Source organism: Loxodonta africana, chromosome 7 (assembly GCF_030014295.1).
Source record: "Loxodonta africana isolate mLoxAfr1 chromosome 7, mLoxAfr1.hap2, whole genome shotgun sequence".
In the NCBI taxonomy this organism is placed as follows: Eukaryota; Metazoa; Chordata; class Mammalia; order Proboscidea; family Elephantidae; genus Loxodonta; species Loxodonta africana.
This window is the reverse complement of record NC_087348.1, coordinates 74605334-74632720: the sequence shown is the minus strand read 5'-3', so window position 1 is coordinate 74632720 and position 27387 is coordinate 74605334. Positions and strand designations below refer to the sequence as shown.

Here is a 27387-nt window from a genome sequence, read left to right as displayed (position 1 = left end):
GTCACCTGAGGTAATGCTAACCTCCTTCCAGGAAACTGGAAAGTAAGGGAGGATCATTTGAAGTTATGTTTCAAAGACGTAGCTGCCAAATCCTTGAGAAAACATCTTAGATTTACACACTTTACAAAAACACAATGAATTGACAAGTTAAGGAGTCCAGTGGGCTTCTGAGCAGTACTATATCAGAACGGAAGTGGGGAGGAAGGGCCGTGGAAAGCTTCTCAGGGCATGACCTCAGAGTCGAAGCTTGAAACAATGTGAGTTATGAAAGAACAACGGGTGAGGAAAGCCTCTTGCCTTATTTTCAACAGAGTTTGTATTTTTTTTTACAATAGATTCCAGAAGCGTAGGTATGATTCGCACCGGGAGTACCCCTCCAATAATGGAACAAAGTCAAAGAAGAAAAGACGAGTGTGGGCAAGCAGGCCCCTGAGGGCAGACAAGGCAGCTCGGGAGACTGTTTCAAACGGGCTCCAAAAGGAGTGAAGCCAAACACGGGTTTAGCACCTCATTGCAGCTGGGGATCAAACAAACAACCGCTACAACCGGGGCCGAGGAAACCCCTGAGAACAGCGGGGCACGCGAGGGCGGTGAGGGCAGGAACATTTGGTAAAGGGCCTTTTGGGTCGGCCTGGGTGGATTCCTGGCCCACCTAGGCAGCGGGAACAAGCACCACAGCGCCCCAAGCCCCGAATTCCTCGACTGCTCTCAGTATCCGAGCGGAAGCGCACCCAATGCCGCACCGAGAACGGGTCTCAGCCGCAAAGGCCACAGGGACTGCGCAGTAATATCGATGGTGACCTGGAGAAATAAAAGGTAACGCGAGAACCGGCTGCGCGAGACCAAGGAGGGGCCGCCAGAAGCCCGCCTTCCCTGGCCGGAAGTGGGGCACTTGGCTCCGCCCGCGTATCGGTACCTCGCGAGACTTTGCGAACACCGCCCTCTCTTTCGCATCGGCCGCCGCCATGGTAGGTAATTCGCGTGTGGCTCCCCGGTTGTTGCTGCTGTCCTCCCAGATCTCTACAACCCCCTGCACTCCAACCCTGGCTCAGTTTTCCAGGCCGCGTTTGGCGGCCGCAGGGCCCGAGGCGGGGAGCCAGCGGCCGCGTGTTGGGCTCGGGGTTCTGATCACAGAGGCACGCGGGCCGGAGCGCCGGGGCGCTGTTGTCATATGGCCGCACAGCCGGTGGTCTTTCCGTAATCTCGCAGCTGGGAAACTTCGCCCTTTCTCCCTAAAGCCTTTACGGACCACTAAGCTCCCATTTCCCTACAGCCATCCAGACTGAGGAAGACCCGGAAACTTAGGGGCCACGTGAGCCACGGCCATGGCCGCATCGGTAAGTGCCTACCTTCTCTCCTAGTCGGCTTTGGGCTCTTTCTGCTGGATCCCCGGCTAGTCAGGAGGTAGGTAGTTTAGAAGTGGGTTAGCGAGAGCTTTGTACGGTCGAGTTCGGATTGAATTTGGCCGTTAGATTCTGTTTATTTGAAGATACTGTAGTACTCCTATTTTAGAGGATTTTTTATCACTGGGGGGGTAAAAATCGAGTGGGGGCACAGTCCTGAATTGGTTGAAAGACATGGAATACTGTGAGAACGTTGTGATGTTAAACAAACTGCAGAGATGTTTAACTTGGCGACTTGAAGGAATAGTAGTGGTGAAAGAGGTGGTGTAGACTGCCCAGCATAAGTAAAGGCACAGAAGCGTGAGAAAATACTTGGCTTTTGCGGGAAGAAGTGAGGAGCGGCTGAGGAAGGCTGTGTTAGCCATGTAGTTTTGTATTCCTGTAGGCAAGCACCGGAAGCACCCAGGAGGCAGGGGTAATGCTGGTGGCATGCATCACCACAGAATCAACTTCGACAAATAGTGAGTATTTTCTGGACTGTGCTTGTACTGATGCTGGCCATTCCAGCCTTGGGGAGTAGGGAGTAGAGTGGGCTGGCTCAGAACACCCTCAGCTGGAGACAAGCCTTTCTTATTGCTGAGTTTTAACACTTGATGTGAACCAAGAGAACTTTCTGTTGAGGCTAGAGTCACACTTGGGTATTGGTATTGCCTTAGTGTGCTAGAGTCCTCAAAGAGTAATTGCTGACCTTATTCACTGGCTGTAGTCATTGTGGTACAGTCAGTCACCAGGTTAGCGACATGCTTCAGATTGACCTGTACAACTGTTAGATTAGTTTATGCCCACAAATTAGGAGATAATATTCCAACAATATTTAGGAGAACTTTGTTACAGGAATGTGTAGAATTTCCATAGAATTCTGTTAGGTAAGCCTAAGTTATAGTTTTGGTACTGTCCCTCACTTACCCTGGTCCTTTGAAATAAAGTGAGGTTCTTCTTCAATTCAGCGTACTTAGCAACTACGTGCTATGTGCCGGTCACAGTTCTACACTAGTGAACAGCTAGTCGGGGGGTGGATAGACTGAAAGAAAGAAACCAAAGCCATCTAGTTGATTCTGACTCATAGCAACCCTATAGGATAGAGTAGAACTGCCCCATAGGGATTCCAAGGGCAGCTGGTGGGTTTGAACTGCCAACCTTTTGGTTAGCAGCTGTAGCTCTTAACTACTACACCACACACTAATAAGTATGGTGAACATAGTTTCTTAATTGGTGTGAGGTTCTGAAGATGGTTGCTCTCTCTTCCCAGTCATCCAGGTTACTTTGGGAAGGTTGGTATGAGACATTACCACTTGAAGAGGAACCAGAGCTTCTGTCCAACTGTCAACCTCGATAAGTTGTGGACCTTAGTCAGTGAGCAGACAAGGGTAAATGCTGCCAAAAATAAGAATGGAGCTGCTCCCATCATTGATGTGGTGCGATCAGTGAGTAAATTGAATATTTATTACCTTTATAAATTTGTTTTCTCACCTGAAGTCTATGCTATACTTAGCCAGTTACCTATTAGATAATTCAAACTTTTGGTAGAATTACTACAGATAATTAATTGACCATGACCAAACTCTTCCTTAGTCCACGCTCTGTCTTGCTCCTTTCTTTTCCCTCACAGAAGGGGAACGTAAATCAGTCGAATGTGGTTCAAACAAAATATTTGACAGTGATCCTTTAATTTCCTCCTTCATTTAATACATTTCCTCTTGAATATCTTTCCAGTCAGTGATCTTTTTGTTCTTACTGTTGTTGCACTGATCTGCACGTACAGGTTTGCGTTTCTTGCCTGACTATTGGCAGCAACCTCCATAGCAAGCCTGGCATGCCTCATGTAGAGGCACAGCTCTGATTCTTCAGTAGCATTGCATTCTTACCAGAGTAAAATCATAATATGCTTGACTGTCATTCAAGGCTCTACATAGTCTTAAGAGATTTCCCCCCGCAAAATCTTCCTAGGTCAGAACCCTAGGGAAGCTTTTAGTTAAACTTTAAATTCCTCTTCCCAGCCTATTTAATGTCCCTTGAGCAATTTTGGGGTCATCCATGGCTTCACAGCTTGGCTGGGAATGTGGGATTTGTGCTTTGCTCGAGACTAGAGTCACATCTCGACACAGCTCTCGTCCTGGTGTGCTAGAGTCCTCGGAGAGAATCTGCTGGTCTTGATTCATTGGTGGGGCAGTCAGTGCCCCTACTAGTGCCCTGGTCAGAAACATGCCCTACCTGGCTCCTAGAAGGTGTGAGTAGGCAGGTACCTTTCCTTGTACCTATCAGAGTTGGTATTTGCCATGGTGTATTACAAACCCATTTCTTTATTTTTTTAGGGCTACTACAAAGTTCTGGGGAAGGGAAAGCTCCCCAAACAACCTGTCATCGTGAAGGCCAAATTCTTCAGCAGAAGAGCTGAGGAGAAGATTAAGGGTGTTGGGGGTGCCTGTGTCCTGGTGGCTTGAAGCTACATGGAGGTTAATTAAATGTTAAATGCTTTTCCCTTATGTCTGAGTGTAGGTTCTTTGGTGCCATCTCTACATCCCTACCTGTGTAGCTAATGCTGAGCACTGCCAGCATCAGGACCCTACCTAAGAGATTCTAGGAGTATGGAGGCCTATGTTTCCCTGCTGACTTCCCTCAGAAACTCTATGGTAGGGATATACCAGTACTTTAGAGGCTTGGGCCATTACCTAACTTAACACACCTTTCGTTTATAAAGTGAAAATTACACGTGTTGATAATATATTATCTTCTGGTTGAAATACCTGTTTCTGTTGTATACTCTAAATTTACTGTGAATGGGGAAAATGTACTCTTACATGCTCCGTGGGGCTCAAAATGGAGGACTTGGCTTTGATGGGGCATGTCGTGAGGTGCTATAGGTTCTGACTCTTAATGATCCCACGTACAACAAAACGAAACGCTGCCAATCCTGCACCATCCTCACAATCGTTATGTTTGAGCCCATTGTCGCAGCCACTGTGTCAATCCATTGTTGAGGGTCTTTTTTTTTTTTTTTGCTGACCCTCTATTTTACTAAGCTTGATGTCCTTCTCCAAGGGCTGCTCCCTCCTGATAATATGTCCAAAGTATGTGAGACATAGTCTTACCATCCTTGATGACGCATGGCCTAGTTAAAACCAGAATCTATTGAGTCAAAATACAGGGCCAGCAATCTGAATTTGAAACACCAGGGAGTTAACACATCAAGGTGGGTGGGATCCCAGAACACAGTTTCAAGGATTCGTGGGTGCCAAGAGTAGGGGTGTAAATGTTTAAAAACAAAAATAGTCTATAATTTTCTCTCCTTTTGAGCCCAAACTGTATGTAAACCAATTCTTGTGTGCAGGTAAGACCCTCAGGTCTCCATATAAATTATAATTTGCTGTATCTCTTACAGAAACCCTGGTGGCCTAGTGGTTAAGTGCTATGGCTACAGACCAAAGGGTCGGCAGTTTGAATCCACCAGGCACTCCTTGGAAACTGTGGGGCAGTTCTACTCCGTCCTATAGGGTCACTATGAGTCGGAATTGACTCGACGGCACTGGGTTTGGTTTGGTTTTGTATATCTCTTACAGTTCTTTGTTGTATTTTAGAGATTCTTAAAGTGTAGGCAAATACAGTTATGGTGGCATCTGTGCTGCTGGGTTCAGGTTGATGAAGGGCTTGAGATAGAGGTGTATTAAAGGGAGAGAATCAGGAAAGCGTCGATCATGTAACAAGCATGTGGACTTGCTTGCATCTTATATAATGGTGCTGATGGAGAAAGGTAAAAATAGGGGTTCTGAGTTTGTTACGGAGCCTTGGTGGCAGTGGTTAAGCACTTGGCTGTTAACTCGGCTGTTAACTGAAAGGTCGGTGGTTTGAATCCACCAGCTGCTCTAAGGGAGAAAGCTTTGGAAACTCCAGTAGGGTCACTATGAGTCGTGATTGACTCCAGAGCAAGGGGTATGTAAGGAGTTGTTTGGAAGACTTCTAATATGGAAACTGAAGCTAGGGATTTATAACAGGTGGTAATTAACAAATAGAGACTCAATTCAACATCTAAGTGATTTCTTAACAGATGTTGAAGGTGTGGATAATTAAGGGTTTTAAGTTTCAGACTGATGGTTAAATTTCAGCTCCAAACCTAATAACTGCCCTTTTATGCTTGGTTACTTAAATTTCCTCAACTTAGAAATTTAAGGTAAAAGCACCTACTTGAGGGTTATGAAGATTAAAATGGAAAGCACTTAACCTCTGTGCTTTTTGTTAAGCAGGATATAACTGTAAATTTATGGGAACAGGAAGGAGTGAATTAACTGGGGCAGAGAAGAGCCTCCCTGGTGCAGTGTCTCTGTCAGTGGGAAAGTGTTGCAGGCAGAGGGGAGAGCAAAAACGGTGGGTTCAGGAAACTTGGATAGATCAGGCAATTAGAAGGTGTTACATGGAGAGAGCCATATGGAAAGTGCTACAGTGGGAGGCTGGAGGCAGGAAAATGGCAAGGGTTCAGAAGGTGTAAAGAACCAGGACTTGGTGAATTAATCGGGGTGGGGCAAAGAGCAAAATCGGCATAGAGGTATGACATTTAGGGGGTGTCATGGATTGAATTGTGTCCCCCCCAAAATATCTGTCTACTTAGCTGGGCAGTGATTCTCAGTGTTTTGTGACTGTCCACCATTTTATGTGATTTTTCTATATGTTGTAAATCCTATCAATCACTATGATGTAATAAGATGGATTAGTGGCACTTATATTCATGAGGTCTGGAAGATTAGGTAGTGTCTTAAGCCCATCTCTTTTGAGATGTAAAAGAGAGACATGGGGACCTCATACCACCAAGAAAGCAGTGCAGGGAGCAGAGTTGGTCCTTTGGACCTGAGGTTCCTGTGCTGAGATGCCCTCAGACAAAGGGAAGACTGATGACAAGGCCTTTCCTCCAGAGCTGACAGAGAGAGGAAAGCCTTCCCCTGGAGCTGGGGCCCTGAATTTGGAGTTTTAGCCTACTTTAGTGTGAGAGAATAACTCCTTCTCAAAGCCATCCACTTGTGTTATTTCTGTTATAGCAGCACTAGATGGCCAACACAGGAAGATTACTAGTAGAGTGACGGCTTTGTATTTCAGTTGAGAGTGAAAGGTACCTCTAATTAGATGATCAGTACATACGAAATACAATTTTCCTGATAATATGCTTTGTTCTATGGGATCAGGAACAGACCTAAGAAGTAATACTGAACCATACGTCCACTCTGATGTCAATGCATTCTTGAACCCAAAGCCACTAACACTTTTTTACACTGCCGGCCATTGACTAACTTGCACTGTGGACATAGAGGATCACACTGGTCTTCAAATGTTTAATCGCCTACCCCTTTGAACTGAAAAATGGCACCGTCTCGATATTAGGTTGGTAGCTAACTTTTTAAGTTTAAGGAATTGCAAAACATATAATTTCTGACCTATTGTGTATGTGCTTTGAATATATTTTCGTCCACCCCTTGATGGAGGTAAAAGTTTGAATTTATGGGAAGTGTCGGCCACATAAAAAGGCAGACCTCACTGTCAAAATCCCCTATGGCGGTCTTCAATTCAAGCAGTCAGCCATGGAACGAAAAGCCGAAGGCGCGCACCACGGGCTGGAGATGTGCAACGTCCGCCCACACTAGAAGGTGGGAGGCTACGGGGCGTGGGCGGCTGCAGCCTTCGGAACTCTTAGATCCTGCAGCCACTCGTCGGTGTGCGCAGCCAACCTCAGCGGCGCCCTCGCGCTAACCAGGATCCCCTCCCTCCTTTCCTCCGACCTGGCGAGACGCTTCCTGCTGATGTGACGTTCTGATTCCGGGGCATATTGACACCGCCCCCCCGGCCGGAAGCACAGTGGGCGCCACCTCCGCCCCCTTCCCAGCCGCTTCCGGCAAGTGCAGCCGCCGTCCGCGATAGGCGACTGCTGGAGTTTCCCGGGCGAGGCGGAAGGTTTAAGCCCTGCCTTTGTTGCTGTGCGTAGTGGTTAAGTGCTACAGCTGCCAACCAAAAGGTCGGCAGTTCAGATCCCCAGGTGCTCCTTGGAAACTCTGTGGGGTACTTCTGCTCCGCCCTTTAGGGTCGCTATGAGTCGGAATCGATGGACGGCAGTGGGTTTTGGTTCGCGGCTGTGCGGCCGTGGGCACACTACAGAGCCGGACTCTGGGCCAGCTTTGCCGCGCTTCAGATCCGCTTCTGGTGCGTTTAAGAACAGGGGGCGTGGTCTTAATATGCACTTTCCAGATAGGAATTTCCACTTATCTGAATGAATTTTGTTTCAAGAGTTTAAAATAAGCGCCGGTTGTTAAAGGCACCTTGGTCTAAAACAAAAGCATGTTTTATGTATTCGCATAAAAATGTTCTTGTAAAACAGAGAAGGGATTTTCCCTCAGGCTTTTTGGAAGGAGATTGATGTACATGCTTTGATTTACCAGTAATTGCCAGTGCTGAAAAGCAATTTTTATTTCTTGTTTTAGATTTTTCATGGTCTTTTTAACCCCACACCCTCCATAAATACAGTTAAGACTTTTGGAATGCATACCACCACATTGTCTGGCGCTAAAAAATAATTTTGTCTATCACCCCTACTAAGAATATAGGGTTAGGGTGTGTGTTTCATTCTTGGCTCTATTTTACATCGCAACTTTTCATTTCCATTTTGGGTTGTTTTTGGTATCCTGTTTATTTTATATTTATAAGTCATACTGGGTACAAGGCAGGCTGTAAGTCTGCATGCCTATGGAAAAATACGTATGAGATAAGAGTGTTAGTTTTAATAAAATTTTGAATGAGCCGTCATAATTGGACTGATTTTCTCGGGATGCTAGCTCCACAGACCCTCCGATGTGACCCAGAGTTGGATTATACTGTTTTCCAAGGGCACTCCTTTATATAATGTTCTATATAATTGTTGTGCGCCATCGAGTTGATTTCGACTCAGCAACCCAGCAGTACAGAGTAACATAGTTTTCTAGGCTGTAATCTTTGGGGGGAGCAGATCACCAGGTCTTTTCTTCCTCAGAGCCAGGTGGTGGGTTCTAGCAGCTGATGGACGCTTAACCATTGTGTCACAAGGGCTCCTTTCCTTCATAATACCTCCTTTTAAAAGCCTAATTTCAAGATGACAGTTTATCAGAGTGTGATTACTGAAAGTTTACACATAAAGTCTCAAAGTTACCAGACTGATCCCGTCATACCACAGGAGACACCCAGGGCCTTTCTTAACTCCAGAACGGGGAGGTGGAGATGGAGAGTGATACCCCTGCAGACGCTGGGACTTACTTCCCCAGTAGAGAAGACTATGTTGCCACTGCTACTAAGCAATTGCCCCAGGGTTGTTAGAAAGGCTGTTTAGACACTTGTTCTCAGTGGCTGCCATACCATCTCCCAGGGGGGTGTTTTAGAAATTTATGGGAACATTTTTTGTTTGTCACAATCATGGAGGGGGAGAACCCAGAGATGCTAGAGGCCCTTCAAAGAACTGGTTGGTTCTACACAATAAGGAAAAATCTAGCTTAGAACCTAATTCCATGCACAGTTTTTTTGCAGTTTGCATATACCCTTCTCAGTTTTCTAGGGTTCCAACTACTGAATAATGTGCCAGTATCACATTTTTTGGATTGGTATCAGGGCTGTGGCCAAAGCATGAGGAAGGAGATGTACCCCTGTGCTATAAAGGTACGTAAAGGTTTCAAATTTTACAAAAAGAGAGTTTACACCTCATACACTTGTGATTTGATCACATGTCTGAGGGTTCTTTAGAGTCACACTGAACAAAGATAGAAATTGTACCTTTTGGAAACTGTATTATTATTTTATTATTAAGGAGTCCACTTCTGTGACTGTCATGAGCCCAGGCTGGGTTAACAGTGATGAGCCCTGGAGGTAACCCAGTCTGGACTTTCAGGTTATGATCACTTTTCTCTCTACTTCAGCTGACTCACCTAGATTTGAGACCTTAGTCCTTGCCCTCCCTACTCCTGGCAAACGCCAAAGACAGCTCTGTAGGAGAGTTTTTCAGAGGAGAAGATGACTTTGTCTTCTCAGAAAAGAAACTCTCCACTTTGCTTTATGAGGCAGATAGCAACCCCAAACCACTGACAGGCTGGGGCCTGCGCAGGCCTCAATGGAGATGGGGGAAGGAGGGAGGGGAGTTTAGGACAGAATCTCCTGTTTATAATAGGCTAGGTGGAAGGACAGGAAAACTTCCAGGATTCAAATCCTGCCAGACCCAAACCCAATACCAGTGAGGAGACTTCTAACTTAATGTCCCATCCTGGGAGTTTTTACAGTTCCTGTTCTACCCAGGTCACAGTAGATGCAAAGCCCAAGCCACCCCTACTCCCCACCCTACTCTGCTTCTCCTTGTTCTTCCATGGGATGCAGCAGAGCTTTCTCTGCAAACCTAGCGTTCCAAAGGGGGGAAAAACTATTCCGAGTGACAGGGAAGAGGTATAAGCAATTGGGTCACAGTATGACCAAGCCCTGAGTTGGCTTTAGCTGGGCATTCCTCCACCAATGTTAGGATAACTAATGATGTCTTAAGGGTTCAGACTGAATAGGAAACTGTTATGATTCAACCAGTAATAGAGCCAAGGGGCAATGAGCACTCTTTCCATTACTGGAAACAAATAAAGTTAATAGTTGGCTATTGGAGTGGAAAGCTGAACTAGAACAATGATCAGGTATCTTCTCTTTACAACTCAGTCAGAGAAGTCAATTTCAGGGAAGGTCAGTGACCCATACTGAATCTAAACCCCTAATCAAGCACTGAATTTCCTACATGATGGTTATTTCATTCCAGGCTGGCCTGTCACAGCCCATCCCCAGGAGGGAGAACTCTAGATAATGAATCCAAGGACACACGGGGCTCTGGGCCCAAACAACTGTACACTTTATTGGGAACACCCGTAGATGGTGGGAAGGAGGGATGCCCTGTACCGCATCATGGCCACCACGGACTGAGGGAGAGCACTGGCGGGGCTGGGGGCTGGGATTCCCATGACTCACTGACCATTTGAAAGGGTAGGAGAAACAAGAAAGGCCAAGCCAGAGCGTGATAACATGCTGCACACGCAGAATGATTGGCCCTTGCCTCTCAAAAACAGAGGATTGGGGGCAAATAGAAGAAAATAGAAACTCTAAGATTTAAAAAAATAGTCTTCCTGTACATAACAAGACAGAATGTGCTCCCCAGGGCCCGAGACTGGCAGCAGGGACCTCAGGCAGGCAGGCCAGGAACCTCCAGGGGAAGATCAGTGGTTTGGCTGAGACAGTCAGCTGCACATAATTGGCCAGTCACCAGCACCCAGCAAAACTATCCGTGCTCGGGCAGGGCAGGAAAGCACCCAGCCCCTTGGGAATATACAAATATTTACCAGATTCTCTTTGCTTGTTACAAAAACAGTTAAGAAAGCTTACAGCAGATTATTTACAAACAGTATCCTGGGATATTGTGAAGGCAGAGGTGGGCTGGCTTGGAGGGTGGGGTCTGTGGGGACAAAGCAGCCACAGCAGCCCAGAGGGTCACAGGTTGGGACCCCTCCCCAGTCTCCAGGTTCTGCAAGGCACTGGACTCTACTGCTGGGAAAGGGGTTTAATTCTTCTTGTGGAGGAACTTCATTTTGTTGCCTGTGGGCCAGAGAGGGCAAGAATGAGAATGTTTTGGTGTCACCTCTTCCAACCTCCATACCCTCTCCTCACAGCCCTAACTCCCTGAGTGGGAAAGACAGGATTAGGAAGACTGCATTACAGCTATGACAGATCTGATCCAGGACAGTGGAAACACTTCTAAAGCGCCTGTAAAAAAAAAAAAAAAAAAAACCAAACCCAATGCCATCGAGTCATTTCCGACTTATAGCAACACTATAGGACAGAGTAGAACTGCCTCGTAGGGTTTCCCAGGAGCACCTGGTGGATTCGAACCGCTGACCTTTTGGTCAGCAGCCAAACTCTTAATCCCTATGCCACCAGGGTTTCTAGAGCTCCAATACGGCACTGGTATTAATCACTATATGGCTTTGTGGAAACCACTTAACCTCCGGCCTCAATTTCCCCCTAAACTGAGACATGCTATGATTCTGCGATCTTGCTGGCTGAGCTCCTTGAAGGGGGTGAGGGTGATAAGAGAAGGGCACTCCAGCACTGCTACTTCTGCAGGCCCGTGTAGCCTGGAGGAAAGCTCACTGGTCCTAACAGCCCTCAGGCTCACTTACAAAGGCGAGCACACCAAAACACCTGACTTACATGAGACTTTGGCCTCTCTTGGGCCTGCAGTTTGGTGAATACTGTATTCATTGTCCTTGGAGCACTGGGCTGGAAACCTTGTCTTCACCAAGGGATCTCTTGCTGCTCTGTCCACAACCCCACTATAAACACCCTTTGGCATCTATTCAGAGTATTTAGGGGGAAAGATCAGCTAGCCCAGCTCTTCTTGCTAAACCTGTGCCTCATCAGTAACAAGGCTACTCACCCAAACCTCGGAGAAACTTATTCATTCCACTCTGCTCAGTGTCTGGGAGTTCCTCTAAATACTGCTCCACTCGCTGCTCAAAGAGGCCTGGGCAGAAGGAGGAGGAACAGACACAGGGAAGAGAACAGTCACTGGAGAAAAGAAAGGGGAGGCCTAAATGCAGGGAACCCTGGGGCACAAAAGGGAGTAACCAAGGATCTGAAATTATAATTTGTGGGAGCATCTTACTAGAATTCACACTGGCCCATCACAACTATCATTAATGACACCTCACTGGTGTTTTATTGCTGATAGCAAGACAGTGCTCAATATCTTGCCTCCCAGTACACATGACTGAGCTGTACTGCGATGAAGACACCACTTTTAATTCCACAGCTGCCCCACATGGACACCCTCTCTAGCTCCTTTTAGGCCACTCTCCCTTGTTGTTCCAAAAAGATTTGTCGCACTAAATGGATAGTATTTAGTGGACTGAATAAACAATAAGGCAGAGGCTAGACAGAAAGATCTTGATGAAAGGAAAAAGCCCTGGAGTAAGTTTATGAAACAACTAGAGAGAAGATGACCTTCTGTCCTGAGTGGAGACTGCCATCAACCTAAGACAGAAGGCCAGCCCAATCCCATTTAAGGGACTTCCCAACTCCTGGAGTCTCATAACCCCCCAGAGGGAATCTGAGGAGGGGATGGGCAACCAACGGCTGCCCTGCACTTAGGTGGAGACGAGCCCCACTCTCCAGCCACATGGCTCCAGCCTGAGCACAGCCTTGTGAAGGCATTTACTTGGATAGGAGGAGAGCAAAGCTCCCTTGGAAGTTTCTATCAGAAGAAAAGAAGTGTTATGAAGCCAAGAGCTTCCATCACAGTGAGTAGCCACTCAGCCCTACTGGTAGCAGGAAAGTTAGAGAAGAGGGTCCATAGCCCCAAACTGCAAGATCTTCTGGCCTTACCCTTTGCCCGACACTTTCTTAGCTCCCTGTCTTGAATGAAGCCAGCAAACATCTGGGACTCCATAAAAACCTCAAGAAAACGGCGGATGCTCTTGGAGGCCACAGATTTGCGGAAGGCTTCTCGCTGAAAGGCCCTCTCCCCCTTCTCACTCTGTGTCAGAAAGAGGGAGTAGTGCCCAACAGTCTCCACAAAGAACCGGATAAAGACCTCCGACACCAGCCCGTTGAGGGTATTACATTCTGGAAAGGAAGAGAAAATCCTTGAGGTTCAAGTCAAGAGTCTGCAAGGCCTTCCCCAACCTACAACTGGCGTTTCCCTCTTCCCAACAAAACTTCCATTCAGTTTTGTTCTTGAAACTTTATCTCTTGTGCTCACAGGCTCATAACTAGCCCATAAGCTCCTGGAGGTCAAAAACTATGTTCTGAATATGGACCCAACCCGGACACTAGTAAATATTTGCTGGATGAATTAAAGTGGAAATCAGAGACCAGGACATCGCTTTCCTCACAGCCCTAACCCTATGTGGTCTTCCTGGCCTCACAGGATGAGGAAGTTCCCTCCATCCTGCAATGGGTGGAGGCAAGAATAATTAGTGTGGCTGGTAAGTTTTTTGTCAGCAAAAAGATTTTTTATTGTTGACACATGTGTTTCGGTTTTCCCTCCTAAACCCCCTGGGGTAGAGAAGGCTTCAGAGGGAAGAGGGCAACTTTGTAGCCTGGGCCACCCTAGAAGCAGCTCCAACACTGTTAATGTTTCTGAACTCCCTCTGAGAAAATACAATTCTTCTCTCCCTCAAACTCAGTCAAGTCATAGCTCCTTGAAACCCATTAGAGTGGCGCTAGAGAATTCTAGGCTAGAGTGCAACCAAGGGCCTTATACCTGGCGCTTCATTAGCCAGAAGGAGTCTGGTACATAGAAAAAGGGTCTGTGTGAGGCCCAGATCCAGTCTAAGAGAACAAAGAGAGGAAGTCCGGGGCCAGGGCTGATTCTGCCCAGTTAAGCTTTGCTCACCATCATCGGAATCACTGTCAGAGTCCTGGGAGATCAGTTCGTTCTTCCTCTCCAGAGCCTGCTCCAGAGCCGCCTGTAACTTCCTGGGTAACAATGTGTCTTCATCATCCATCTGCAGAATGGAAAAAAACAGTGATAATCATCACAGCTGATATTTACTGAGCACTTCTTTTTTTTTTAATATGTGCTAGGCGCTGTTCTAATAGCTTAAATGTATAATCTCATTTAATTCTCCCAGTAACCCTGTGAAGTAGATACTATTATCAACTTCATTTTAAGAACTGAGGCACAGAAGGGTTAAGAAACTTGCCCGAGGTCACATGGGTAATAAGTGGTGGAGCTGGTGGCATTCACTGCACATTTTGGCCAGGACCAGCCAGGGTTCCCACCTGAACACCCTGATGTAGTCTCCCCAATTCTTCCATCTTCAGCTCTGGGTGGGAAGCCATTGGCTTGGGGCTGGGAGATTTGTCTTTTTTCCAGGAATGGCTGGAAGGATTCTACAGAGAATCAAGTATGGCTACTGAAGTAGCAGCTAAACCCTCAATCAGCAACCAGTCCTTGACTGGAAGCAAGGATCTCCGGGGTGTAGCCTAATCAGCACAGTTCTTCCATGAAGTCTCTCTTCCTGAACCAAACAATGCAACGGAAGTATCAGGCCCAGTTTGTCTCTCAGGTATGAGGTTAGGCTGTTGTTCCTACCTCTTCACCCTGGCTCAGTGTCTATACCTTGATACTTTGTACCCAGGAGTCCTTAACTCTGTGGGTGGTATGAAACTGTACTTTCAGAAGGCAGGACATTGGGTTGTGCTCCTTTATAGAGCTAGGGGGATTTCCATGACTAACAGAGGCTTCTGAAGTTGACAACAATGATAGCAACCCTTTGTTATATAGCACTCTATACATTACTATGTAATTCCCCTGGCCACATTTCAAAGCAAGTGTTAGCACCATCCCCATTTAAGAGATGAGAATACTGGCTCAAAGAAGTTAAGAGGCCTATCCAAGTTCATCTGGCACAAAGGTGGCAGAGCCCAGAAGTCAAGTCTCCAGACCTCCTGGCCATGCCACTCCAAAACTACTTTCCTAGACCTGATAATACCCACCAACTAGAAAGGCAGATCCTGCTGAGGTCAAGAGTTCTCAGACCAGCTTCTCCCCAACCCCAGTGTTTTCTGTGACCCTTAAGGGCCAGAGAGCTCAACAAACAGGCTATGAAGGCTGAGTAGTGTGTGTGATGGTGTGCAGTGCTGTGGAGCCCAAGTCTAACAAACCCCCACCCTAGGCAAGCCAGAGGTTCACAGTTCTGAGGTGTCCTGCTCTTACCTGTCGAATGAATCGGTCGGATCCCAGATTCACCATCAGCGCCTGAGAGGAGTGGTTATCAGTGATTCAGGGTGTGAGTCCCTGCAATGCCCTTTTGCCAAGCCTTCAGACCTCCCAGGTTCCCACGGTCAGATAACACAAATAACTCCAGTCAGGGATAGACCTCCCAGGGAGAAAGAACAAGGGCCAGGAAGAGAAGCCCAGAGGCCACGAATAAGTAGATCCCAGCATGTTTTCTCCCTCCCCCCTCTTCTGCTCCCACCTGAGGACTTTTGATTTCTTCCCTCCTCTACCCTTCCCCCCAGCTGGCTCCCCAGGTATGGCCCACCTCCTCCACAGGCAGCTCCTTCAGTTTGGGGAGGGAGCTGGAGAGCAGACCAACCAGGAAGGGGGTGGGACAGCAGACGATGTCAATCATGGAGGCCGGAAGGACAGGAATGAAGGTGTGCTGCCAGGAGAAGGGGTAGAGCAAGGCCACCACCGCATGGGAGCAGCTGGATAGGGTACTGGTGGACAGACAGACAGAGAGACAAAGCACCTGAATGCAGGCCCAGAAGTTCAGGCCAGGGTAGTCTGAGCCTGTGATGCTAAACATTCAAGTGTAACAGAAATGCTAATGGATTCTACCGCAGGGGGCTCAGGGGCCTGGGTCAGACCCTGCAGACTGGTGAAGCACGCACCTTCCCACAGCTCAAGGCCTCAAGGACACTGGTGCTACCCTGTTTGAGACTCTACCTAGAAACATCCATGATGGATATATCAACACTTGAACACACAAAGGGAACACACAGACCTGTTAAGGGCCACACAAATGCTGCACAGGTAGGCCTCACCTAGTGTGAGATTATCAGCTCAGGCTAGGGAGTACAAAGGGGAAGACGAGCAGGAGTTGATCACAAATTCACAGCGTTTAAGAACTGGAGGGTCCTATAGAAGTCATCTAATTCTTCATTTTACAGCCAAGGCCATGGATACCCTGGGCCAGTCTGGTCATAAGTGGCAGAGCTAGGACACAACCAGTTTTCCCTTCCCAGATCAGCATTACTTCTGCTGCTCTTCCTTCCCTCTATCCATTCCTTTGTTAGAAAAAAAAGCTGTCTGACTGAGAAGGGAGTACACTAAAATCAGCAGGTGAGGAAGCTGGCACCATTCTTACTGGGCTGGAGGTGCCCACTCCCATTTTTCCTCTAGGCTCCAAAACAGTCACAAGTCTCAGCGAGGTCATTCCTCTCTTGGCCTGGAGGGGGCTCCAGGCCGCTAGACCCAGGTCACTAATCAGAATGACTAAAGAGAGGACAAAAAAAAAAAATCCACTGCCATCTAGTCCATACTGACTCATAGTGACCCTATAGGACAGAAGAGAACTGCCCCACAGGGTTTCCAAGGCTGTAAATCTTTACAGAAATAGACTGCCACAGCTTTCTCCCTCGGAGCGGCTGGTGGGTTCGAACCACTGACCTTTTGGTTAGCAGCCAAGTGCTCTAACCACTGTACTACCAGGGCCCCTAAAGGGAGGACAGGGAAGAAAATCCCAAAGTGCACCGGTAAACACAAGAGACACACCTGGCCTGAACCACCTCAATCTGTCAGTAGATTCAAAGGCACTCCCCTTAGGGATCATATTACAGACAAGGAAACAGGCAGAGTCTAGTTCATTTTCAAGCCTGACTTTCCCACACTGCCTCTCCACACCTATCATTCCCACCTATTAGCCACAAAAGCCCTCGGCTCTAGTTGGTCAATTCCAGCAGGGATTCTCACCTTTTCACAATGAATGCCCCATCAGCCACAGAACACAGATCCAGTCTATGACAAACACATGTCCCCTTTTCTAGAAGGACCTCTGGAGGTTCACAAGTGCTTTGTCAGCCAGTGCCCTACTTGGCTGTCCTGCCACCCTGAGTACACCTGAAATACTGCTGGGGCTTGAGGCAGCTCCCCACACTCTTCCAGGTGAACCATCTTTAAAAAATCTGGAAGAAGTGCTGTCTCAGGGTGGGAGGTCAAAATGAGCTCCACAATCTCTTCCAAGGGGCCTGGGGCCTGGGTGGCAAAAGGCTTTGCACAACCCTTGGGGCTGATCACGGCAGAGTTAGGACACTTTCCCCCCACCTGCCCCCAAACAACCCCAGAACTAGGCCAGGAGGACAAAGGACTTGTGGAAAACCTAAAACGTGAGCAATGGAACATGAACTGGCTGAACCTCCCGAGCCCTGGCCCAAGTCCAGGCAGATGTGCCATCACTGGGCTGCCTGACCCTGCCCTCTCCAGTCAGAGGCAGACCCCAAGTAGAACCATTTGCCAGAAAAAAGACTTTAGAGAGGACATCTGTTCTGAGACCCAAGACTGGCAGAACTTGAATACCCAGCCAGGCCAAGAATAGAGTCCTTCCTCCCAGAAGGGTCCTGGAATGTACTCAGAAGCAGCTGCAGCCACAGGAAAACAATAGCTGTATTCACAGCCCTGCAGGCTCTAGACTGGGACTGGGTGTGGGGAAGAGGATACTCAGCCATGAGTGAGAGTGGAATCGACAGGAAAAGAAACCTCAGAGTCCAGGCTTTTTTAGGGGCTAGCTAGGAAGAGCATTTCAGCTGGGTAGCCAAGGACTTCGATGGTTGACAATTAACACGGCCGGCAGAGAGGAGGCAGGCAGGGGACTCTTGGAGCTGCCACACCTGGCTAGTCCCAGCTGCTGGCCTTGGTCTCTTTATAAGGATGTGGTCGGTCGCCAAAATACCTAAAACTGTGGGATACAGAAGCACTAAGGCTGTGACGGAAACCAGTGAGGAGCAATTCTCATCTCCAAACTCTGGCACTGTCTGGAAAAGTCAGCACCTCTGGCTTTTCCTCCTTTTTCTTTCTCCTGAATTCCTGCCGTAGTGCCTTAAGGGGGAAATTAGGGCTCCCTTCTCCAGCTCCCCCAACTACTCCCTCATATACACAGAAAGAGGTACCCCTGGGATCCTGGGCTTATTAGGAAGATTTTTCTTTACTGGCCCTCATCTCAGCACCAGGCATACGTTATGGCAAACAGCAAGTAGTGTAATGTCTACTTAATGACAATAAGAAGATATAATGACTCCCTAAGATCCCATCCTCTCCCAGCCTGACCCAGCCCCAACATGTACTTTTCTTTAAGCCTTGGCTGCCTAGAAGAGCTCTGGCTTCTTCCTGCCTGACCACCTCAGGTCCAATCACTATCACCTCTTCACCCTGACACCTTTTTAAGGCCACAACCAGACCTTGTCGATACCTGGAACTCCTCTACCTCTAAAACCACAAATGCCAACATTCTGGACAAAAACTATGATTTATCCAGCTCTTTTCTTAATTTCTCTACCCAGTTCTCCCACCTCACTGGCACCTCCAGTCCCTGGACATTTTCTCTTTCTCTTTCCTAGTTTCACTGGCAAACCTTCCTGCAACCAATCTCCTCCCCAGCACCCTCACCCCATCCTTCTCCATAACTTCCCAACAAACGCCCAGCCCTGGGTCACTCCAATTAATTGCCTCTTTAGGTGACACCCCAATTGGTCCCTCACTGGGTGACTCAGCAGTGCTCACACTATCCCTTGTCAGTGTCCTTGCTCCTTCCTCACAGTGGTTCTTCCCAGAGTTCATCACTCTCCTCAAACTCAGCATTCAACAAAGACGGCCTTGCCTCCCCTCCAGAGGAAATGCGGCCACAAACCGGAAATCGTTGCAAAGGAAGAAGTGTCCCTCCTCATCCCTCAGGTCAAGTCCTTCATTGGGTTCTCAATCCTGCCATCTCCTCTGTTCTCAAACTCCCTCAACCACCCTCTCTTTCCAGGGGGTATGCTAACCTTTCCCTCTCCATTTGATCTTTATCTCACAATGTAAATACACACAGGCACCCTACATACTAATATCACAGAACCTGGGCACATATTAGGGCTCATAAATACTTGTTGAATTAATTAGTGAATGCGCCTTCCCCTCTTGCTCTCCTGGGCCATACCTGAGCTTATCTGCCACAAAAATGACCCGGCGCTCCAGCAGCAGTGAGGCAAAGATTCGGATGAGCTGGCGCACGCTGAGGCAGGTAAAAAGGCACTCAAAGTCCACGTGCTCCAACCGGGAGTCCATGGGCCGCCGCAGCTCTAACACCTGCAGGAGAGTGATGAGGAAACTGGGCCAAGGCAGGCCAGGTGTGTGCCACCCCGGGGTCCCTCCACAAAGCAGTTGTAGGCTGCCTTCCCCTTCCCACCCTCTCTTTTCAAGGTCTCTAATCTACCCTACTATGCAATAAGGCCCAGTCTCCTCATCTCATTAGACTACAGCTCTGTTCCCATGGCACTCACATACCCAACCTGTGTGTGGGTGAAAGGGCTGACTGTGAAAGTGGGGAAGGCTCCAGAACAAAGAAGCTGAGGGGACATCAGAATCTCAGGAAAGGGAGAAAGAGACCTGACTTCTCTTACAGATGAGGAGGTTGAGAAAAGCACTGCTTTATCTGTAGGGCCCTCCCCACCCTCCTGCCCATCTCTCAGGCAAATGTCCTACTCCCCATGCTGGCCAGACCCCACAATCTATCATCGTTCTCCAGGCCATAGAAAGGCAACACCTCAGCATTCCAGGACTCTGTTCTCAGGTATCTCTGAAAAGGTAATACTGGTGTCCTTGTTGCCATGCCTCTCCCTTTCCTGGTAGAAAGAATTTCCTTCCAGAGGCTAAGTTTGTCCTGCCATCCTTGCATCTATCTCTATCAACCCTCTCAGTGTCCCAGTGCCAGGGACAAGGAAAACACAAGGAAAGAACTGGCTATTCCACAGCCTTGCCAAGAAGGAGGACTTTCTTGACAAGAGCCAGGTCTAGTTATCCCTCCTCCAAAGGGGTCACAGGGCTGCTCCCAAAGTTTGTGCTAAAGCTCAAAAGTTCCGCTTCCCTGGGGGCAGTCATGTGGGTGGAGGAGAGCAACTGAAACCAAAAGATAGAACTGCAGCAGGGGAAAAACTGCTAAGGCTCAGGCCCTGCTAAAGCTGCTGTCACTGGAGGCTCCCTAGTCCCATTCTTGGTCACTCAGCACATGTGAGCAGCATGGATGCACAGGCCTCCTGAGTACTAGTGTGAGAAACTCATTCTCTCTTACAGCCCTATGGTATCAGAGCTAATTCTTTTCAAGGGGCTTTTACTCCTTTTTTTTTTTTTTTTCACTCCACATCATCTCATTTGGTCCTCAGGGACTAGGAAAGTGAAGAAGTTCTAACTCCTAGCTCACCATTCATCCTTCTGGGCCCCAAAAAAGCATGAAAAAGCACAAGTCACTGCAAGGATCTATTTACAATTCTGTCTCTTCCCCCAGATTGTGAACTCCCAGGAAGCTCAGTGATTAGCACCATGCTGGGTACACCAAAAATGCTCAGTGACTGTGCACTGGAAGAATATACCATACTGCAGTTACATACCTGTTCCTGCCCAACACCACCCCCTAGAAGTCATCACAGTCAATCTCCCGTCATCCTCCTTCCTGAAAGGCCTACATGCAGCCCAACAAGCCCTGCTCTCCAGCACACAGCCCACAGCTCCTACTACCCTTGGGTCCAGCCTCCCTCCAGGGATTGAGAATTCACACAGGCAGCTCACATGTCATTCATCCCTGCCCTCAAGGAGATTGTGGTCTAGGTGGGTTTAATGAGCCTGAAAAACCACAGCCTGTGTGACTGGTGTCATGGCAGAGGTAAGGTATGATTAACATCCGTACTGGGGGCTGGGAGGGCATCTAGGAAGGGAGCCCAACCTTATCTGGGGTGGGGAGGGGTCAGGGAAGCATCACAGATGACAAGATGCTGGACCTGGATTGTACAACTAGAAAAGAAGGGAAGCGTCTTCTAGGCAAAAGAAGTAGGGTTTAGTATTCAAGGAAAAGTAAGTAACTGAAGGCAGAGTGATGAGAAACAAAGCTAGTGAGGGGCAACAGGGCACTGCCCTTTCCCACCTCCTGGGCAGAGAAGGGGGAAGCCTGGCAACTGAGCAGTTTGAGCCAGAAGCTGGCAGATGGGAGGGCTGCCTTGCCTGGATCTTTGTACCTTACCCTCCCCACTCCCTGATTACTCAGTGCCTGCTCTGCTCCTTAATGGGAATCCAAAATCTACAAACTACTACCCTCCCTTCTTGTCACAAGAGGAAGTGTCCTTCTCTCCCAACAAAAGCCAATCCCTCCACGTACCCCACCATGGTGCCTTCTCAGTGACACAGCTCCTCTGGTTACCCCTCCCTTTTCTGCCTCTTAACCTCTGCCTCTGCTAGGCTTTCACCAACAGCCAACCATCCCTAAAAAATTCTCTCCTGGCTGCATATTTCCTTTCAGCCACTGCCCTGTTCCCTATTTCCCTTCACAGACAAGCTTCTCTTTATACTTCTTCATCCATTTCTACTACATCACTTCCCAGCTCACTCCACTCACAGATATATATGCTCTTCCCTCTACCTGGAATAACCTTCTTTCGCCCATACCCTCCTCTTTCAGTTTCCCTCCTCCCACTTCATTTGACTGACTACTACTCACTCATCTGGTAAAATTTCACTTTCTCAAAGAGGGCTTTCCCTGACCCCCTAATCTAAAGCAGATCCCCTGATTTTCTGTGTTTTCACTTGACACTTAGCACATTTACAAATTATTCTGTTTATATGTTTGGTTTTTTATATGTAGAAGTATTTATTCAACACCAGTCTCTCCCACTAGATATAAACTCCATGAGGACAGGGGTTGTGTCCCTCTTTAACTTCATGGCTGTGTCCCTGGGTCTGGCACAATCCCTGACACATAATGAGTATTCAGAAAATACCTGATAAATGAATGAAAGGAGGGTAGAGGGAGTGCAGTTTAGTCCAAACAGTTATTGGGGTTTGTCAGGCAAGGCCCCTCAGGGGAGTGGAAGGGCAGGGCAACATTTACAATTTCATCATTCCCTTTTTCAGGCCTATTTATTAAGTGTTCAGACATGGTGGACGAGGACAGGGCTACGCTCTGTACCTCCTGGAGACTGTGACCTTGACTTGGCAGGTCCTACTCTAGCCCAAGCCAATAGCCTGAGAGAAGCGGCGACGGCAATTCTTACCTCATTACCAGCACCGGGCAGAAATGTCTTCACTTTGATGGTCTTCCCAGGGGCAGGGAAGGGCGACTCCATGAGACTTCTCATGAAAGGGTAGACCAAGGCAGCAGAGATCCCACGCCGGCGCTCCACCTCATCTAGGACCTATGCCCACAGCCAGCAGCATGAAGAGGAGGGGCATCAGGGCACTGCCCTTCCCCACCTCCTGGGCAGAGAAGAGGGCAGCCTGGCAACTGATAAGCCTGAGCCAGAAGCTGGCAGACAGGAGGGCTGTCTTGCCTGGATCTTCACACCTTACCCTTCCCCCTTTCTGAACACTCAGTGCCTACTCTGCTCTCTAGTGGGTACTTGCCTCAGTCCTCAGGAGCTGAGCAGCAGAGCAAAGGAAATATCACCTCAGAACCGGCTCTCTGGGCACTCTTGGCTCTCCCAAGGTAGTCTCTGTCCCCAAGGACTCTGGCTTTGCCTATGGTGAGCAGACACCGACAGTGCTCAAACCAAAACCAAGCCTGTTGCTGTCGAGTCGATTCTGACTCATAGCGACCCTGTAAGACAGAGTAGAACTGCCCCCGTAGAGTTTCCAAGGAGCACCTGGTGGATTTGAACTGCTGACCTTTAAGTTAGCAGCTGTAGCACTTAACCACTACGCCACCAGGGTTTCCCTGACAGTGCTAACGCTGAGGAAATGCCAGCTGGCTAGGTGGAGAGCCAGGCTTGGGAATAAGGAAGGCGTCAGAGAGCTAGCTTGTACTTGCTCTTCCATTCTGTCTTCCTCGTCTCTCACACACATACACACACACAGGTGGTTTTCTCATCTAAGCTGGCTGCAGAGATTCCTATGGGAGCTGTCAGCTGGGGTGAGGGGAAGGGAAGCAAGCCAGAAGCCCTCTTACCTTGGAAAACAGACCGAAGCAGCCAAGGCGGCTGATGACACAGTATACCTCTGGCAACCGAGGCCCTTTCCCACTTGGCTGGGCCGGAGCAAAGAGGAGGAGGGAGGGACACAGAGAATGCTTGATTACCATACCTGGCTCCTTTTCCTGGGGACTGAGGACTATGGACAGGTCCTCAGGCCCCCTCTCTTCCTAGCAGAGGAAGACTCATGCCTCTTCTAGACTTCTGTACCCAACCAGGCCCAAAAGGAAAGGCTGCTGCTCCTTAGGGACAGGCCTCAGCCAATGCTAGGTCTTCCAGCCCAAGATGCTTCAGTTCCTGCCAAGTTTGACACAGGTTCCATCCTTCTACCCCAGAAGGACAGTGACAGATTGGCAAAGGATGAAGCACTCTGGCAGAGGCTATAGGGCGGTTTGTGGATCTACATCCCTAAGGCTGGGATTCCAGGGGAGGCAACGGTAATGACAGGGACTTGTGTACATTCTTATGAGCAAGCCATGCAGCCTGATGCCCCTTCCGAGGGGATATTCTGCAAAACGTCCCTTTTTGGGCTGCTCTTTTCTGCCTTCCCTGGCCACCCCCTACTCCCCACCACCCCCCTATTCTTAGAAGGCAAACTGAAAATAGGCAAGGCAAGGGAGCTACTTTGTTTACTCTGAGTCCTGGGCTTAGTATTTGACAAAAGACTTCTGGGACAGGCATTATTATTCCCATTTCATAGATGAGGAAACTTGAGTTCAGAAAGATTAAGCAGTTTGCCCAAGGTCACATATCTAAAAGTGGGGTCAGGATATGTCTATTTTTGCTGTCTTACCTCTAAAGCATGAGAGAGGGGACACAGAGACATAGGACAGAGCTGTGCTATGGAGTAAAGGAGAACAACGAAAAAGGGGATGTGAAAGGTAGGTAGTTGGAGAAGGAGACTTGTACTGAGAGCTCCCCTGGCCTGCAGCCCCATGTGCAGGCTGGGGTGAGTCCATCCATTCCTCCAGCAAGGGGGTGGCAAGGCTCTTATGGCTGCCTCTGGGCTCAGAGACCTGAGTGCCTGGCAAGGCTGGGTGGGGAGGGAGCAGAGCAGCAGGTGCTGGCCCCTCATGCAGGCTGCTAAGCAAATGCAGATGGGGCTATTTCAGTCTCCAAACCTGCTGGCCACACGTCACAGATCTAAAGAGAAGGCAGAATCTGTTTTTGTCCATATTAGGCCTGAAACTCACTCCTCTCTCCTTCCCTCTCCCCCACCTCCTCTAAAGCCCCAAGTGATTAAATCAAGTATGTGGGATTTGGGTTAGAATCATTGTGTCCAATCTGCAGGAATGCCGAGCTAGTGCCAGCCCCCTTGGCGGGGACCCAGCCCAGGCCCTCTCTGAGCACGCCAGGACAAACACAGTCTTCCCTGGGGGCAGCAGGCCCGCTGCAAAGGAGCAGCTCTGCTTCATCTATGCTCCTGCGAGGCAACCTTTGGAAAGCTCCTCTTCAGACCCTGGTGACCCAAGAATGTGCTGGCCTCTGCCTGGCTCCCACCTGGCATCTGTACTGCTCCAAATTTCCTTAGCCCCACTCACTGGGCATTCTATATGCAAATATCTGAGAATCCAGACTACCCTTTGGGGTGACCCAAGAGTACCAGACTTGGTGTTAAAGGAACTGGGATCAATCGTGGCTCTGTCCCTCACTGGCTGTGTGATCTTGGGCAAGTCACTCTATCTTTCAGTCTGTTTCCTAATCTATAGAAGGGAGATAGTAATATCTCATCGGCTATTGCAAGGATTAAAGAAAATAACATACTTGTAGCACCTAGCCTGAAACATGATTTTAAAAAGTTGCCATTGAGTCAATTCCAAATCATGGTGACCCTATGTGTTACAGAGTAGAGCTGCACTCCACTGGGTTTTTAATGGCTGTAATCTTTTAGGAGATCACCAGGCCTTTCTTCCAAGGTGCCTCTGGGTGCATTTGAACCACCAACTTCCCAGTTAGCAGCTGAGTGTTTAACTGTTTCCATTAGAAGTTTACTCTCTTTGCTCTTCCTTTCTTAGCTGAGAGAGTTCTACCTCTCCTACTATTGCTGTTGTGAGGTGCCTTCGAGTTGGTTCCAGCTCATAGACACCCTATGTACGACAGTACAAAACACTGCTCGATCCTGTGCCATCCTCACAATCATTGTTATACCTTAGCTCACTATTGCAGCCACTGTGTCAATCCATCTCATTGAGGGTCTTCCTCTTTTTCGCTGACCCTATCTTACCAAACATCCATGTCTAACTCATCTTTATGTGCCTTCAGTATGTTGCCTAACACCTAACAGGTATATAAGTGCTTCTGAATGAATGAATAGTACATGAATGATTGGTCTGGAATCCTTTTGGGCTCCCTGCTATACATTATGCCTGCCTAGATCCCCCTCATCTGCTCCTAGTCTGGTATCCAGTGAGGCCTTCACCAGCTAAGGCCTGTTGTTGTGTACTGCCAAGTTGATTCTGACTCATAGCGACCCTATAGGACAGAGTAGAACTACCCCATAGGGTTTCCAAGGCTGTAGTCTGAATGGAAGCATATTGCCAAGTCTTTCTCCCACACAGTGGCTGGTGGGTTCAAACTGCTGACCTTTCAGTTAGCAGCCAGGCACTTAACCAGTGTACCACTAGGGCTCCTTTGCTAAGGCCTACAAACCCCAAAACAATGTGGACAACCCAAGCCTACAATATCCCTGGCAACCTCCAAGAAAGAATGCAGCAGGGGCCAGGCACTGGTCCCTGCTCTCTCTCAAGCTCTGTTTGCCTCCACCTCACCTACTCCTCAGGGCTAATGGAAAGAGAAATGGGAAAGGGATTCTCTCTTTAAAAATGGCTTATGTTTTCAAAACCTAGTCATTTTCTCTTGTATTCAAGATATCTCTCCCAGAATACCATGGAAGGTACTTTTCTGTCCCCGCTCAGCCTCTAGCCTTAGCCGACTATGGACAAGACACTTCCCCACAGCAGGCTAGACAGGTGTGGTATAAGGAAGATTGTCCTCTACTGCAGTCTGATCACGCACACATGCTGTTAGGGTAATAAGATCCTCCAGAGTCCCTGACCAGCAGTTAGAGTCCAGGAGTCCAAGAAAAATGAAAAACAACAATAAAGTACAGAAAGGCTAAAAAAAAAAAAAGCAGCCCAGTAAAAGGTGATTCATTCCCTCTCTTTACTGCAGATAATCTTAGATGCTGAGGCCCAATCAGAGGGGCCACTCTGAGCCCTGTGATCCCAGGAGTGTACCAACTGTGACTATATGTGGAGGGGTGGGGTAGCCTCAGGACAAGGGAGCAGAATGTAGGTTTTCATATAAGCTGAAGTTGCAGAGAGGCACACATATATACAAACACCCTGTCCCATTCCTTGCCCAGCAGCCCTCGAAGACTAAATGCCTTACTCACCAGTAAGCGCCTGCAGTAGCCAAAGCGTCTGCTGCCATCCTCCCCAGTTAGCATGAAAGAAAAGGTCTCACTGGAACAGGAAAGGGCCTGGCATCAGGGAAGTTATCAGAGGACCCAAAGCAAGTCCCCAGGGCATAGTCCCTGAAAACAGATACTGTCATCCCAGGGGGAGAGACAGTGGAGGGCCAGGTTGCTGTAAAAGAAGAGGTCTGGACTAGGGTGGGCCTCACTCTGTTGGCCATTGTATGGGAATGAAGAAGCTATGCCCCCATTTCCCTCCAGCCAGGCCTGGGCATGCCTCACCTGCTATACTCTGATACAGGGAGCCAGTCCTTGGCATCAGGAAAGCAAAACTGGGGAATGGCCTTGAGCCTTTCCTCTGCCTCCCGCATCTGCTTGGTGGGTCGGTCCAGCTGTAGGAAGAGGAATATGAGGAGAAGAGATGGGAGATGACATGGAACGTCCCTTGAGAGCCCCAGATGCCATCCTACCAACTGGCATGCCTCTCAGAAACCGTTATCCCACTTGTGATTCTTACAGAGGGGTCTGAATCATCATTTGTTCAATAAATACCCACTAATTTTTTAAGTGCTCCCTAGGTGGTATCTGGCACTGGGCCCTGTGCTGTGGCCACCATTATAAAACAAAGTAGATAAGGTCCCTGTTCCCTGCACATTCTGGTCAGGAGAGTGAGATAATGAACAACAAAATTTCAGAGGGTGCTACAAAGGAAATAAGCAGGGTGATGTGACAGAGAACCAGGCAGATGGGGGGGGCAGCAGTACTTTAGGGTGTCTGGGAAGACCTTCCGAAGGAGGTGGTATCTGAACAGAGACTGAGGAATGAGAAAAAGTCGGTGGCGCT

General features: G+C 48.4%; 2 protein-coding genes and 2 non-coding genes across 11 annotated transcripts in view; 3 read left to right on the top strand and 1 right to left on the bottom strand.

The window, feature by feature from the left end:
* The first annotated feature begins 906 nt into the window (after positions 1–906).
* Positions 907–3881, top strand: RPL27A (ribosomal protein L27a). 2 transcript variants are annotated; one of them, XM_010592246.3, is made up of 5 exons: positions 907–968; positions 1274–1337; positions 1789–1864; positions 2653–2827; positions 3716–3881. In XM_010592246.3, the coding sequence occupies exons 1-5, from the start codon at positions 966–968 to the stop codon at positions 3842–3844; spliced, it is 447 nt and encodes a 148-aa protein (XP_010590548.1). In that variant the 5' UTR covers positions 907–965; the 3' UTR covers positions 3845–3881. The 2 variants fall into 2 exon arrangements, with proteins under 2 accessions (XP_010590548.1, XP_010590549.1); XM_010592247.3 differs by lacking the exon at positions 907–968 and having other exon boundaries at positions 1311–1337; positions 1773–1864.
* Positions 2019–2147, top strand: LOC111751257 (small nucleolar RNA SNORA3/SNORA45 family). Its single transcript, XR_002786347.1, has one exon. It is a non-coding gene; the product is annotated as a small nucleolar RNA SNORA3/SNORA45 family (small nucleolar RNA).
* Positions 3480–3609, top strand: LOC111751258 (small nucleolar RNA SNORA3/SNORA45 family). Its single transcript, XR_002786348.1, has one exon. It is a non-coding gene; the product is annotated as a small nucleolar RNA SNORA3/SNORA45 family (small nucleolar RNA).
* Positions 3882–10252: 6371 nt separating the features above from the next.
* The window catches only part of DENND2B (DENN domain containing 2B), a 219348-nt gene continuing 202213 nt past the window's right edge, over positions 10253–27387 (bottom strand). For all 7 annotated transcript variants that reach the window (XM_064288460.1, XM_064288463.1, XM_064288464.1 and 4 more), the window contains 11 exons: positions 26827–26936; positions 26524–26593; positions 23108–23185; positions 22218–22358; positions 19118–19266; positions 15467–15644; positions 15139–15180; positions 13813–13924; positions 12801–13040; positions 11854–11940; positions 10253–11012 (listed from right to left, as the gene is read on the bottom strand). In XM_064288460.1, the coding sequence (XP_064144530.1) occupies positions 10978–11012; positions 11854–11940; positions 12801–13040; positions 13813–13924; positions 15139–15180; positions 15467–15644; positions 19118–19266; positions 22218–22358; positions 23108–23185; positions 26524–26593; positions 26827–26936 (1242 nt within the window). In that variant the 3' untranslated portion in view covers positions 10253–10977. The remainder of the gene's footprint in view (positions 11013–11853; positions 11941–12800; positions 13041–13812; positions 13925–15138; positions 15181–15466; positions 15645–19117; positions 19267–22217; positions 22359–23107; positions 23186–26523; positions 26594–26826; positions 26937–27387) is intronic.

Bases quoted from the DNA above. Each gene is read 5' to 3' on its own strand.
- RPL27A (XM_010592246.3), top strand. The intron at 1,338-1,788 runs GTAAGTGCCTAC...GTATTCCTGTAG, and splicing joins CCACGGCCATGGCCGCATCG to GCAAGCACCGGAAGCACCCA. The intron at 1,865-2,652 runs GTGAGTATTTTC...CTCTCTTCCCAG, and splicing joins AGAATCAACTTCGACAAATA to TCATCCAGGTTACTTTGGGA.